The sequence below is a fragment of the Trichosurus vulpecula genome, chromosome 4 (genome assembly GCF_011100635.1).
Source record: "Trichosurus vulpecula isolate mTriVul1 chromosome 4, mTriVul1.pri, whole genome shotgun sequence".
NCBI classification, from domain to species: Eukaryota; Metazoa; Chordata; class Mammalia; order Diprotodontia; family Phalangeridae; genus Trichosurus; species Trichosurus vulpecula.
This window is the reverse complement of record NC_050576.1, coordinates 103,179,737-103,195,534: the sequence shown is the minus strand read 5'-3', so window position 1 is coordinate 103,195,534 and position 15,798 is coordinate 103,179,737. Positions and strand designations below refer to the sequence as shown.

Genomic DNA, 15,798 nt, shown 5'->3' with positions numbered 1-15,798 from the left:
TGCCAACCCTAGACTGAGAGCTCCCTTGAAACTGTTTAAAAGAATTGGTAGAAAAATTGCATTATTGGAAACCAACACCAGAATATTAGTCAAAAACACTAAGTGCCCATCATTTCTATAATACTGTATATAGTGTTATGTACTGCAAGGAGTTTTACAAAGAAAGAATAGACAGCTTCTATCTCTAAAGCACTGACCATCTAATACCAGTTTTAAAGTCGACCACACCTCCTCTGTCCTTGTTTGTTTTTGTTTTTTAAAGTTCAAAATAAAATCTTTTGTAGTTTAATTTATAGTTATTCTGATATATGTATTCCAAATATTAGCTCCCTATCCAAATGTACTTTGTTTTCCAATTCTCTCTCAAAACATTTCCCTTATAAGGAAAGAAGCTTTGACTATCAGGGCCTTTGAAAAACAACTTAAGAAAGTTGAACTATATCACCAGAAAACCCAGCCCACATGTTCTTTATTTCCCACATACTGGTGCAGAAGGTGTGCCCCTCACTCTCTACAATGACTAACTTAGAATGGAATATTCACTAGAGGCTTTGGATGATACTAATGATCCGAAAAACTGATGAAATCACTTCCAGAATTAGATAACTCTATAGTCTTTAAGGTTCAGTCTTTGGAGTTCATAGACTGGAGTCATACAGGTGGGCAGCCCCTGTGAATCCTATAAAGTTCCACCTAGATCTGTTGGTCTAGTCACTGCCTTTGGTCTGTGGACCCAGCCCTTCCCTTTATCCCTCAACTCCAGTCTCCAGGGGCCCTACTTTGTCTGAGCTTTGAACTCCCACGGCCACTCTGAAGCTTTTACTTTCAACCTTCACTCTTAAAATGACTTTAACCTTGACATACATACCATGCAAATATTTAATTGCCCATTTGTGACTAATCTAATGGTTTCACTTTGTTGTCTCTAATAAATCTACTGTTCACATCAGTGTGCTAGGCTTGGTTAGTGCCCACAGTGGTGCCTGGGCAATGCTGCTAACGTACTCAGAGCTCCAAGTCCCTACACTAGGCAGCTGTTGGCTCCTCCACAGCAGCAGCAGGAGACACAGGCGCAACAACGTCTGCATTTGTAGAGTGTCTCTATTCTTACATGTTCAAAGTCCCAATTAAGCAGGATGTGGGGTGGGATGAACCAAGCCAACCGGTGAACCCAAATTTGGTGTTCTAACTAGTATTGGATGAGTATTTACTTTCAACAGCCCCAATCTTGCAAACCCCTCACCTGACCAGACGAAAATAAACAATGAATGTGGGAGATGAGGGGTAGGAAACAAAAATATTCTTTACTAGTCTAAAGTCACTGACCATCGAAAACTCATTACAATAAACTGCTATTGCTGTGGCTCTCCATAGCTATTAACTATTGGGAAATGAGGATAAGGTATAAAACTATATTTTTAGCAAAGATACAAATTGTTATGATTTTTCTATAATTCAATATCTGTATTTTCTCCACCACTGTTCATCCTACCTAACCAGCTGTCTGAAAAAGATAAGTAAGGAGACAATAGACAAAAGGAAGCCCTGCATATGATGGCTAATCAATATATGCCAATAACCTTGAGAAGTGTAAAGGGGGTAGAAGTGATCACTATTAAAAAAAAATGACATTAGGAGTTTTGTGACCAGCAAGCAGTGGCTATACCAAATATATCAAATGAATATTTTTTGTCTCCTTCAGAAAATAGAGAATAAACTAAGCTCCAGGATTCAACCACAGCAATTTTGATGTCTCTCAGAAATACATTAGAACTACACTATAATGTACAGAGCATCCCAAAAATCTTAGTGCACTTTAGAGCTATTAAAGCTTAAAGAACCAACTGACAGCTTCCAAATCATCCTTGAACACAGGTGCCTAGGACTGGCAGGCACCTCAAGGTTTAAAGTTTAAAACTGCTCTGAGACTGTTGGGACCCCCTGTACATGCTACTGTATAGAGATATGGATGAGACTGACTTATACAAGGGTGCTTTTGTTATTTCAGTAACTAAGCATCTAGATGGGATTAAAGACCAATGTGCCTTATACCGCATTCTACTGTACAAGCCACAATGCTATAGGAAATGAAACAGAAAATAAAAAATAAACATTTCAAAAGCAACAGGACATGGTGGATTCTTCTTGAAACTTGGAGATCAATTTGGCTTCTCCCCAGAGTCCAAAAGAAAGAAACAATGATCTTTCCCCTTTTTTCCTCTGATAGAAGTCAAGCTAGTTCTCTAGGAAAGGACTGTTACCTATAAGTTCCCCATAGTTTTTAATCTCTTACGATCCATAGTAGTTTTTGCATTTGTTGGTTTGCTCCAGTGGAAACTCATCCTGAAGTATGGCTTATTTTAATAGTGAAATCCAGAAGAAAATGTAAAATCATACCTAATATGCATTTCTTCAGGATGTCAGAGATACTACCAAACTTTAGACAGACTTTACTTTCCTCTGCCCAAGGGGCCACTTTTCTACTTTTTAAAGTGTGAATATATTCTAAAGTCTGGTTCCTGGCAGTCTGAAGAGCAAAGTTTGAGTCCCATAGCTTACCTCTTCCTTCTGTCTCTGTTATGCGTGTGCGCTCTCTCTCTCTCTCTCTCTCACTCTCTTTTTCTCTCTCTCTCTCTCTCTCTCTCACACACACACACACACACACACACACACACACACACACACACACACCCTGAATTGTAATTTCACAATCAGAAAAAGTTCAGCTTACTTTCCATTTGGAGACTTCCCCTGGAATGTCACCTCCCACAAAATACACAGAAAAGCCAGTTATTCAACAAAATTAAGACATTTTTAAAAGTCTCACTATACATTCTGGGGCAAACACATATCCAGACCCTACCTCACTGGAGCTCCCTGGGATCAACAATCCTGCTACCAAACAAATCACAAAAAAAATATAAGACATCACATGAATTCTGACATGGCTAGAACCTGCTTTTCCTTAGGAATTTATTAAATATTTTGAACTATAACGTCTTATAGAGAAGCTAACAGGGACTTTACTTACAAAGTCAACCAGTTTTTGTTTTTTTCTTATTGACCCCAAGTGCCCTGGAAATTCTAATTTCTGGAGAGAAAACAAGCACATACAGGCACACACATACACTTCACCTCTGACACAACTATGAACGTACATTAAATCAAAATACTGCTTACTCGGAGTGTCTTGGCAATTGGGGAGGGAGATGCCGGGGGAGAATCAGATTGAGATTTCCTACTCCGAGTGAACTCTTTGCTTCGGGTATATAAGGAAGACATAGTTCCTCAGGATTTGGAGAGACACCCAACCTTTGCAATCTTCAGGCAAGGCTGGGAAATCGGTCCTGTGAGCTGCCCTTCCAGAACCCCTCCTTCTGAGTGGGTGCAAAAAGCTTTCTGATAGAACTAAAAAAAGGATGCAAACCGCCTGGTAATTATAGTCTTGAGCTTTGAACCAGTCCACAGCTAGGCAGAGTCTGTAAACTCTGTTCCATCAATGCTTCCAGTTCAGCTTTGACCACGGGTGCCCAGGACTAGCAGGTACCTTTATGGTGCAGGAGACTGTGCTGAAACACCTCCCTGTGCCCAGGGTGGTTCCTTGATCTTCCACAAAAGGATAGTTCTTAATGAGGCTTTAAGATGCTCGCCCTTTAATAAAGCCTGACCCCAGGCTCCCAATGAGCCCGGATGAAAGCACAGTGGAACAGCCTCTGTCCTTGCCGAAGATAAGTCTGGGGAACAACTATTGCCGCTTTATCCAGGGGGAAGAGAAAGAGGGGAACCTTATGAAAATCAACACACTTCCCCCAGCTTGACTCCCTTGGACTCCAAAAGTACATGGGGCTGCTGTGACAAGCTCAGGCTAGGCAATTTGAAAAAACCCAAAAAAGTACAAATAAGGAACCAAGATTTTACGAAGAAAAAAAAAAAGGCAGCCCTGAGGAAGTGAAGTTTCCCTCAGTCCTTCCAGCCGGAGCTGCTTTTACATATAAACACACACACACACACACACACACACACACACACACACACACACACAATATCTTTTCCCCTCCCTCTTGCTATTTTCTGACATTCCAAATCCCTATTCGCTTAGTGAGGAATGCTGGAGTGAGGCCAAGGGCAAAGAATCACTTTCAACGTGGGATTCGGGTTGCCACTTGTAGGAGGAAAAGAAAACCCTCTAGCTCTCAGGATCTAGTTGCGGGGGGGGGGGGGGGGGGAAGGTGCGGAGGGGAGTCTTCTGGGGCAAATCCATATCCAAACCCCACTTCATTGGGGCACTTGCTAGCTTTGTCAGGGATTAAATGGTAGACCTCTGTCTCAAAGACCAGTTTCTCAAAACATTTCTCTTAAGAACAAAGGGATTTTAAGCTAATGGAACTTTTTCTCTAATAATAAAATACAATATACAGAGGCATCAGCCAAAGCACAATGTTCACTTTTTAATGGCATGATTCCTGCCCCACAAGTGCCCACCAGAAAGGAAGCCAGTCTGTAAGTCAGGGATTCTCCTGGCCAAGTCCCCGAGTAAGAAGTTTGCTAGTCTGCCAGGAGGCTGTGACCAGCAAGGAGGAGGATGGGAGAAAGGAGAGAGGAAAAAGAGAAAGCAGAGAAAGGAGCAGGATCACAACTGGCTCAGATAGCCATAGCAAAGTCTGATGACTAAAATGAAATACATTGCTCCCCTCGATGTGGAAGGATTCTGGATATGGTTTAAAGAAACATGTCCTAGAGTTGGTCTTTTGCCTCTGCTGTTGTCACTACACCACCTAATAGTTCCCGTGTCACTGCCTTGGAAAACATCAGACAGTTTGTTTACTTAGGATTGGATTCCTGGAACCTTTGTACTGTTTCAAAATTTCCCATCACTCTGGTCTTTTCCCTATAACAGACCCATCATTTCCTTCTTTCTTATGACTCTTCTGGTGGAATCAAACTGAAGAAAGTGACCAGATGCTTGTTTGGTTCCCTACCTCAATCCAAAATTTCTAGGATGACATGGGACATGGGTTCAAAAAAAAAATCAGGTCCCCTAATCTGGCATTAGATTAGTCTGAAATTTCCTGAGGAGACTTGGTCCGATCTGAGTCAGTTTCTAAATGGAAAGACATGTTGGATATGTTGGCAAGACCACAGCATTAGAGCAAGGAACTCAAAATGAGCCTGGAAGTCCCAGCTGCCCTTGTGATTCTAGTTAATGGGTGCCAAATTACAATGTCTGATTATATATGTGTATATATAGCTATCATCAACCGAAATAATCTAAGTCTCTGCTAACTACTTCTTTTCATTAAAAAAATTGTATGTTTATGAGTTCAGGGAATATATACTGTCTTTAGACAGAACAGTCATGCCATGGGTGGCACAAACAAACCTATGGAACAAAATTACAGGAACATCAGCTGTGTGACCCTGGACAAGTCACTTAACCCTATCTCTCCCAGGTCCTCATCTGTAAAACGAGGTGGAGAAGGAAATGGCAAACCACTCCAGTGTCTCTGCCAAGCAAATCCCAAATGAGGTCATGAACAGTCGGACATGACTCAAATGATTCAGCAACAAAAAATCAGTATGTCTTATTGGTGTAGAATTGGGGATACATCTTCAATATGGCAAATCCAGATGCAGAACAGGGGTTGACAGGTTCCTGAATTCCTTAAGGGGAAGGCAAGAGCAAACCTGATAAGCAACAGATTTCCTGCCAAGTTTTTTTTTTATATCCAATTCACTTTTTTTGGTAATTTAGACAAAAATTGGAATCTTTGCCCTCTCCTATCATATCTCCAATCTCTGAAACAACGATGCCTTCACAAAGAAACTTTAATGTTAAAGCATGCAGCATACCAGCAGATCTGAATTCATCTGCTGTCCCAAGGCCTCTAAGAAGATTCTGGGAAATTAAGTAGCTAATAGGAACATGGCACAGGTATGGGAGCACAGACAAGTTCTCTGGATATGTGATTCTAATATTTTTTTATTCGATTTTTCAAAATGTATTTATTAGGGACTTAGTATACATTCATCACTTCCTTGCACTGTTTGTTATAACTATACTTCTTATTTTCCATTTGTTTAGGGAGATAATATCAAGTTATTCTTCATTAATGAAAGGAAAAGAGTTGAATAAACCTTAAAATGTTGTTTGTAAACATTCAGCAGAGATGGAAAATTTTATCAATAGTAATCAATGGAACTCTAGGCTTGGGTTTTCCAGGTAGCATACCATGTTTGATAATTCACCTTTTCTGAGTAAAATAAGCGACCTATATGTATGCACCCAGTGGCCAAGCACAAATGATTATTTGCTTGACAAATGAGTAGGTAAACACTTATAATTCAATTCAATTCAGCAAAAATTTATTAAACTATTTATAAGGCTAAACAGCTGTAGGCTAGGTTTCTACTCAAATACAAGTAGCAGGGAAATATTTACACGGTAGGACTCTTTAGAAATAGACACTTCTGTCTGCTCATTGATGAGGGCAATTTCTCAAATCAACACTCAGTCACAAAGAAGCCTAGCAAAGCAACAGACCTGGGTGAGATGACTGACATCTACAGACTTAGAGCAATTAGCCTTATAAACAGCCACGTGTTGGGAAAATGATTTATTCCAGATAAGCAGCATAAAAGGTTTGTTCCATATGTTTTACTCATCTTGGGAAGGCAGACTGGGGAAAATGTTTGTAAACTTTTTGGATTCATTTGTGAGCACTGAATTAAAGTACCAGGCTGGTCCTTTAACTCTAGCATCCAAAGTAAATATGAAAGTCAAATAAATGGGCCACAAATGTTTACTTGGCTCTGAAATGTCAGACCCAAAATGTGCAAGCAAGCCAATAAAATGCATCATGAATTGAATAATGCATCCAGACCAATGAATCTCACTGAGCACCTCAAAGCTACTTCAGAGGGAAAATAATGCTAAACAAGAATAGGAAAATTCATTTAACACTCCTGGAGAATCATTATACCACCAAATTGGACATATATATATATAGACAGTTCCCACTTTACCTAAGTGGAACATTCCACAGAACTCTAGGTAAAGTGATATTTGTGTAAAAGCAAATTTTCCCAGCAGACTAGGAAAGGGAAGCAGGAAGGGGGCCTTACGTCCTGGAGGGAGGGGAGTGGCACATGGTTCAAGGACCTATGGGGACCAAAGACAGAGAAGTGAGAGCAGGAGGAGGAAGGGAGAGGGGCAGATGGAGGAGGTGGGGCATATATGTGAGGGCCCAACACAGACACAGACAAGAGACCACAGGCTATGTGTGGAGCTGGGGCAGACATGTGGTACCTAAGCACAAACAGATAGAGTATGGGCCCAGAGAGGAGCAAAGATCTCCTCTCTAAACATCAGAGGTTTCAAGCCAAGCCCCAATCAGGCTGAAGCATCCAGTCTTCTCTGGTCACTTGGAGGGGTTGTTTTTTGTTTTTTTTTTTTTTTTGGTGGGGGAAGAGGTGGGGTTAGGAGTCTGCAGAAAGGCAGGAGCAGGTGAAAAAGAGAGAGTGAGCACAGTACTAGACAGTAAAGCTAATATAGGTTTCCTTTCAAATGTAGATTTCTTGAACAATTTTTTAATGTAAAGTCTAATTTGCATAATGCAAATTTTATGTAAAGTGAGAACTATCTGTAATTTAGTTCCTTATCCATTATATAAAGTACAAAATACATGCAAAGGGCAGGCAAAGTAGTAACTTGCAGCAGTGCATCTAAGACTGAATTTTAACATTATTAACTACAAAGGGAATGAAAAAAATAGAAGACATGAAGAAAGGAGGTTCTGGTCTTTTTTAAAATAAGACTAGTATCCGGGATGGAGCAAAGCTGGCAGCTGCAAAGCAGGGACTTGCTTAGGGCTCTCCCCCAGGACCCTCTAAACACTGATAAAAATGGCTCTGAAGAAATTCTAGAACTGCAGAACCCACAAAATAGCAGAGGGAAGCAGGTATCCAGCTCAGGACAGCCTGGATGGTTGCTGGGGGGAGTAGAGCAGAGCAGAGACCAGCGTGGGCTATGCCCAGACCAACCAGACTGGGAGCCGGCTGGAATAGGCTGTAGCGCCCTGGATCAGTGAGCTGTGACAGTTATCAGACTTCTCAACCCACAAACACCAAAGACAACAGAGAAGGCTAGTGGGTAAAGCTGCTGAGGGCAGGGGGTGATGCAGCTACAGAATTACAGCTGCAGTTGCTTCCAGCCCCAGGCCCACCTGGTGGGAGGAATTAAGTGGCAGATCAGAGCAGGAGTACAAAACCTGCTTAAGATCTGAGTCCAGTCCAGGTTGGCATTTCTTGGGGGAGGAGGAGTGCTGGTGTGGCAGAGCTTGCTGTATAGAAATAGCTTTGAAAACAACAGCGCATCCCCTAAAGCTTGAAACAAAGTACCCTCTACTCTACAAGCAGTCATACCCCGACAAAAAGCTCAAGGGTCAAGTAGTTGGCTGGGAACATGGCCAGGCAGCGAAAACGGACTCAGATTCAGACTCAGACTTTGGAATCTTTCTTTGGTGACAAAGAAGACCAAAATACAGTCAGAAGAAGTCAACAAAGTCAAAGAGCCTACATCAAAAGCCTCCAAGAAAAACATGAACTGGACTCAGGCCATGGAAGAACTCAAAAAGGATTTGGAAAAGCAAGTAAGAGAAGCAGAGGAAAAATTGGGAAGAGAAATGAGAGTGGTGAGAGAAAACCATGAAAAACAAGTCAATGACTTGCTAAAGGAGACCCAAAAAAATACTGAAGGAAATAACACCTTAAAAATAGACTAACTCAAATGGCAAAAGAGCTCCAAAAAGTCAATGAGGAGAAGAATGCCTTGAAAGGCAGAATTAGCCAAATGGAAAAGGAGGTACAAAAGACCACTCAAGAAAATACTACCTTAAAAATTAGACTGGAGCAAGTGGAAGCTAGTGACTTTATGAGAAATCAAGAGATTATCAAACAGAACCAAAGGAATGAAAAAGTGGAAGACAATGTGAAATATCTCATTGGAAAAATCACTGACCTGGAAAATAGATCCAGGAGAGAGAATTTAAAAATTACTGGACTACCTGAAAGCCATGATCAAAAAAAGAGCCTAGATACCATCTCTCAAGAAATTATCAAGGAGAACTGCCCTGATATTCTAGAGCCAGAGGGTAAAATAGAAATTGAAAGAATCCACTGATTGCCTCCTGAAAAAGATCCCCCCAAAAAAACTCCTAGGAATATTGTTGTCAAATTCCAGAGCTCCCAGATCAAGGAGAAAATACTGCAAGCAGCCAGAAAGAAACAATTTGAGTATTGTGGAAAAACAATCAGAATAACACAAGACCTAGCAGCTTCTACATTAAGGGGTTGAAGGGCTTGGAATATGATATTCCAGAGGTCAATGGAGCTAGGATTAAAACCAAGAATCACCTACCCAGAAAAACTGAGTATAATGCTCCAAGGCAAAATATGGACTTTCAATAAAATAGAGGACTTTCAAGCTTTCTCAGTGAAAAGACCAGAGCTGAATAGAAAATTTGACTTTCAAACACAAGAATCAAGAGAAGCATGAAAAGATAAACAAGAAAGAGAAATCACAAGGGACTTACTAAAGTTGAGCTGCTTTGTTTACATTCCTACATGAAAAGATGATGTGTGTAATTCATGAGACCTCAGTATTATGGTAGCTGAAAGGAATATACATACATACATACACACATACATACATGCATACATATATACAGACAGAGGGCACAGGGTGAGGTGAACATGAAAGGATGATATCTAAAAAAATAAAATTGAATTAAGGGATGAGAGAGGAATATATTGAGAGAGGGAGAAAGGGAGAGATAGAATGGCATAAATTATCTCACATAAAAGTGGCAAGAAAAATCAGTTCTGTTGGGAGGGTAGAGGGGGCAGGTGAGGGGGAATGAGTGCATCTTGCTCTCATCAGATTTGACCTGAGGAGGGAATAACATAAACACTCAATTGGGTATCTTACCCTACAGGAAAGAAGGAGGAAGGAGATAAAAAAGGGGGGATGATAGAAGGGAGGGCAGATAGGGGGAGGAGGTAATCAAAAGCAAACACTTTTGAAAAGGGACAGGTTCAAGGGAGAAAACTGAATAAAGGGGGACAGGATAGGAAGGAGCAAAATATAGTCAGTCTTTCACAACATGAGTATTGTGGAAGGGTTTTGCCTAATGATACACATGTGGCCTATGTTGAATTGCTTGACTTCTTAGGGAGGGTGGGTGGGGAGAGAAGAGGGGAGGGAATTTGGAACTCAAAGTTTTAAAAGAAGATGTTCAAAAAAGAAAGTTTTTGCATGCAACTAGGAAATAAGATACACAGGCAATGGGGCATAAACATTTATCTTGCCTACAAGAAAGTAAGGGAAAAGGGGATGGGGGGGAGTAGAGTGACAGAAGGGACAGCTGACTGGGGAACCGGGCAATCAGAATATATGCCATCTTGGGTGGGGGGGAGAGTAGAAATGGGGAGAAAATTTGTAATTCAAACTCTTGTGAAAATCAGAGCTGAAAACTAAAAACATTAAATAAATAAATAATGATTAAAAAGAAAAAATAAGACTAGTATCTAGGTGCTCTAGGGACCATACAGTATGGGAATGAATAAGGTACTCTGTTAGTTCTAGGCATCTTTGCTTCATGTATAATTTTGATAACTTGTTGATACTCCATCAAAGCTAAACCCCATAATGGCTGGGGTTCTCAAGAGCTATATTAGTGGAATCCAAACTCTAGCAGATTCTGAATGCTGGAATGACTTTGATTACAGGTCTAGTGATAGATTACATTTGCTCTCTGAGGACCAAACTAGCTGAATGCAAAAAGGCTCCTCACCAGTATGCTAGTCACTAGGGGATGAATTCTTAGGTCTTTAACTGATATAAATGTATGCAGCCTGCCTACAAGCATAGCAATTTACATAAAAGCTTTAGTAAATGAAGCTGAGCTAAGGCAGAGCGTTCAGTAAAATGGCAAATCAAAATATACTGTCTATTGTTTCAATAAAAACCTAAGGTTGGACAGCCCTGTAGTAGAGGAAAAGAGGGTAGACTATACAAATATTAAAAGTTTTTACACAATCAATAAACATTAATTCAATTCTTGGTACTCTCTTCTCTAGTGACCAGTGAGTGGACTTACTACTGGAGGAATCAAACCATATAAACTGACATTTTCTTTTGGGGGGGGGGTGAGGGGGAGGGCAGGGCAATTGGGGTTAAGTGACTTGCCCAAGGTCACATAGTAGTAAGTGTGTCAAGTATCTGAGGCCAGATTTGAACTCAGGTCCTCCTGCCTCCAAGGCTGGTGCTCTACTTACTGCACCACCTTGCTGTCCCAAATATTGACATTTTCACTACAAATTAAATGAAGAGAGAAAAGTTGCAGCTAAATGGAAGGATGTTCACAAGTTCTCCATGGAGAGATAAAGGAATTGGTTTTGTTGGGCATTCAAAAGCAATAAGACTTTATGGGACATTTAGTGGTCATCTTATATTGGTGTTCAAGATCATCATTTGCAACAACAAAAAAATCTACCATGAAGACAACAGATTCTTGGGGTGCAAGATGAAGAAGTAGAGAAATTCTACAAAGAATCTTACAAGGCATCCCTTAATAAATTCCATAAACTTTAATAGTGAATGACTTAAAAGAGTGAGCAAGGGAAGTCAGAAGAATTTTATGTTGGAAAATATGGCATAAGATTGATAAAGACAAGCCAAAAGCTTGTAGGCCAAACATTTATAAGCCTTGTGCCTATTATAGATCATGGACACTTTCTTGAAGAAGAGCTTTGGAAGGGTCTAGATGTGGTGAATGCCAAATTACATCACAAAAGGGGAAACTGACGAGATGGAAAATGACTGGTTACTGACAGGGCAGAGTCACTCATAAGCCACCTGTCCAAGAAAGTCAGAACACTGGTTTTTGTTACAGCAAATATTAATGTCAATACCAAATTAGAATAAAAATGAGACAATAATAATAGCAGCCATTGACTTAACACTTTAATGTCTGCAAAGCACTTTCTCATTTGATTCTCAACACAATCCTATGAAACATCATATTTATTATCCCCATTCTATAGATGAGGAAATGGAAGCCTGAGGTTTAATGATTTGTTTGTTGTCACTTAACTAGTAATTGCTAGATCCTGTCTTCAAATCCAGATCTCTTATTTCAAATCCAGTACTCTTATCATTATACCACTTTGTAAATAAATAGTATATAATTAAAATGACTCCAATCTGACCTACTTTTAAAAGCTATTGTTCAATTTAAATGAAAAGAAAAATAACAAAATAATAGAAACTGAATACTATGGAATTATAAGGACAAAGGTTGACCCCAAAGAAGAGAAATTAGTAGATACCTTCCTTCTTTGCAGAGGTGGGGATTATGGGTGTGGAACAATGTAGATAATGTCAATTTTTTTTTCTGATGGATTTGTTAGTTTTGCAGAATTGTTCTTTTTTTTCTCTCATTTATTCTTTGTTATTAGGGATGACTCTCTGAGAAGAAGAGAAACATATTGGGAAATGTAAGAAATGTAAAAATAAAATATATCTTAAAAATAAAATAAAAAGATGTTGATTCTGAAAAATAGGAGATGGGCAAAAACTGACATTAGCATGCCATATACATCATTACCTTTCCAAATGGAAGCTTAACTAATGTATAGCTAATACCACAAAGAAGAGATGCAAACCAAGAGCAATACTAGTTTAGAATATAAGCTCATTTGTAAAATCTTGTGGAAGAGGATGGTAGAAGGTTATGACCAATATCATTTGACATAAGAGTGAGAAGCAGTGTAATGAGAACATTTTTACAGAAAGCTTTGTGAGAAACCAATTACACTAGATTAGTGGTTTGTGAATCTCTTGAGGGTTCACAATGATGTTCCAAGGGACTCAGGCTAAAAATTCTTCAATAATACCTTAAGTAGTAAATGATTGCCCAATTATGTTGTAAATATATTTTTCCTCGGTGACAATAAGCATGTGCATGTTTGAAGAATTATAGCTTTATTTAAAAACTTTCACAAACACATCCACAATGATTTTGGTGTTCTTGCAGCAATTATATCATACTCCGACCACTACTCACTAAGTATGATGTGCTCAATCTGGAATCAAATTGTTTCCAAAAAGCTACAAGAGTTTGACTTTCAAATGCAAATCAACGATTGCCAATGGATGGTCAGATCCATATGCATACCACCACTTGAGTTCTATGTACTGCACCAGCAGTTCCTTTATTACTCTGTTCCCCTGTAATTGCAACTCATCAGCTGTATAATCACATGATCCCGATGTTATGATTATTTGTGTTCCCTGAAGAACAAATGTTGAGCTGTTTGAAAACCATGATTTCTGGGCATGCACATCACAAGTCATCTTGAAATCATCATGGAGCATCACAGAGGTTCTGCAGATGCAAACTTTATATTGCCTCTCATTGCAGTATTAAGGCTTTTTCTGAATTAAACTTATCCTCTACTTATACATTCTTGTATCTGGGTAATTTTCCAATGAACTGGTTGTCAATGGTGGTCACCAGAGTTTCTATGACAGTGTAGCAGATGTGCCAGTGGTACAAGTGAAGAGTTATGTCTTAACAGATCCTTTTCTTTGTTTTCTTTTTCCCCAAAAAGTAATGCATGCATTTGAGCTTAAAGCACATTTATCATTTAATACAGCACTTGTGATTAGCTAGCAGAAAATGAAATACTTTATATTGTAACTAGCTATTCACTTTTGATGACTGGTTAGGTGGCTAAAAAAAAATTAATTTCCTTTTCTCAGAAAGAAAGGTTGTAAAATTCTCCATTTCCTATCACACAACTGTGTAAGCAAGTATTTTCACTTTATTTTGTTTTAAATCAAAATATAGAAATAAACTTGATGTGGAACCAGATTTAAGACTGTATTTAGTGTTGAGCCAAATCCTGAAAACTTTTGTTCAAATAAAAAAGTCCAACATTGAAATTCAGTTTATATATGATTATTATAGTATGTTAAACATCTTCCAAGCTATATATTATTTCACTAAAATATTATTTATAGTCAACAAAATTTGTTAAATAAACATGAAATGTTGCAGAAGCATGTGAATTCTTGCTACATTACATCTTTTAATTCTTACAGAATGCTGTGCATAAAATATTCATATTTATTTTATAATTCTAGTTTTATAGTTTATATTTATAATTTTCAAAATAAGAGGTAGGATGAAATTTTATATTTTATAAATGTGAATTTTATTATAATTTTATAATTGTAAAGTTTAATTTGGGGTTTTGGGTGGCAAAAGTTTTCACTAAGTTATTTTAAATATTTAGCAAATAAATCTAAAATAACACTATGAGTAGTCTATTAAATTGTCTAGGGGTTCACAGCACCTTTCTTGTTATTGACAGAAGGGGTTTACAGAACAAAAAAATGTTGGGAACAATAAGCTTGCTCAATCTGAGAACATTTAAGGATGAAATTGGAAGGACAACAAAGAGATGAAACATGGAAAAGATCTGCCAAGATTTTTATAACGAATTATTTCCTTCATAAATGGGGGTCACATTTAGCTTTTAATATCACATTCCCTGACATGCTGTTATAAGGAAGCAGAAATGTCGGTAAAGAAAAAAAAAAAACGGAAAGAGCAACAGAACTAGACCAAATATACACCAAGAAGGCTTTTACTGGGTGCCATATTTTGAGGAAACTGAAGAAGTGATTCTCAAGACATATGAAAGAAAGGAGGACACCAAACACTAGGAAAGAATTGTGGGCATTATTATTAATGAAAAGGAATCAAGAAAATTATTAGCATATCTCCATGAAATCTTTATGAGAATAACCTATAAACATATCAAGGGCATATTGGATGAAATCATAAGAAGGAACAAGTTTTTGCAGGTGATATTCTACAGCAGGTCACATATTCATAGTTGCGCAACTGACTGAAAGATGCGGGGAGGACAAGCTCTCATTCTGCTTGTAGCTTGTAGACTTTAACAGTTTTTTGATTTGGAAAAGTAAAATGTCAGTTTGAAGGCTCTCCTCTAACAAGGTATTGCTTTTTTTGTCTTTTAGTCGTGTCCAACTCTTTGTGACCCCTTTGGGGGTTTTCTTGGCAGAGATACTGGAGTGGTTTGCCATTTCCTTTTCCAGCTCATTTTACAGATGAGGAAACTGAGGCAAAAAGGATTAAGTGAGTTGCTTAGGGTCACACAGCTAGTAAGCATCTGAGGCCAGATCTGAATTTGGGTCCTTCTCTACGTGCAGCCTGGCACTCTATCCACTACAATATTATCTTATTTGATCCTCACAACAATCCTGGGAGGGAAATGCTATCATCAACCCCATTTTGCAAACTGAGACAAATAGACATTAAGACATTAAGCTCGGGGTCACACAGCTAGTAAGTGTCACAGGTGGGATGGAATTCTGGTCTTTTTTCTATCCACTGTACCACCTAAGCTGCTGATTACACACACACACACACACACACACACACACACACACACACATATACATACACATATATACATATGTATGTATGTATATGTGTATGTATATGTATATATATCACTATATGTATGTATACATCTATGTACATATACATGCATGGATACATACATAAATGTATATATAATCCCTACTTGCAAGGAACTCACAATAAAAAGAAAATAAATGCAAGGGGTAGACATTAGTAGTTGAGGGGAGGAGGAAATCAGGAACAGGTGGTGATGCTTGGCTATGTCTTGAAGGAAGAAAAAGGT

At 38.8% G+C, this 15,798-nt stretch overlaps 1 protein-coding gene across 8 annotated transcripts in view; it reads right to left on the bottom strand.

Annotated features, from left to right (window-relative positions):
• Positions 1 to 15,798, bottom strand: part of PPP1R12B (protein phosphatase 1 regulatory subunit 12B) — a 256,546-nt gene that overhangs the window by 50,649 nt on the left and 190,099 nt on the right. Inside the window, exon 1 of one of the 8 annotated variants that reach the window (XM_036757295.1) lies at positions 3,181 to 3,942. The exons of the other annotated variants lie outside the window; for them this stretch is intronic. Within the exon in view, the coding sequence (XP_036613190.1) occupies positions 3,181 to 3,282 (102 nt within the window). The 5' untranslated portion in view covers positions 3,283 to 3,942. Of the gene's footprint in view, positions 1 to 3,180; positions 3,943 to 15,798 lie in introns of those variants that run through there. 8 annotated transcript variants of the gene reach the window in all.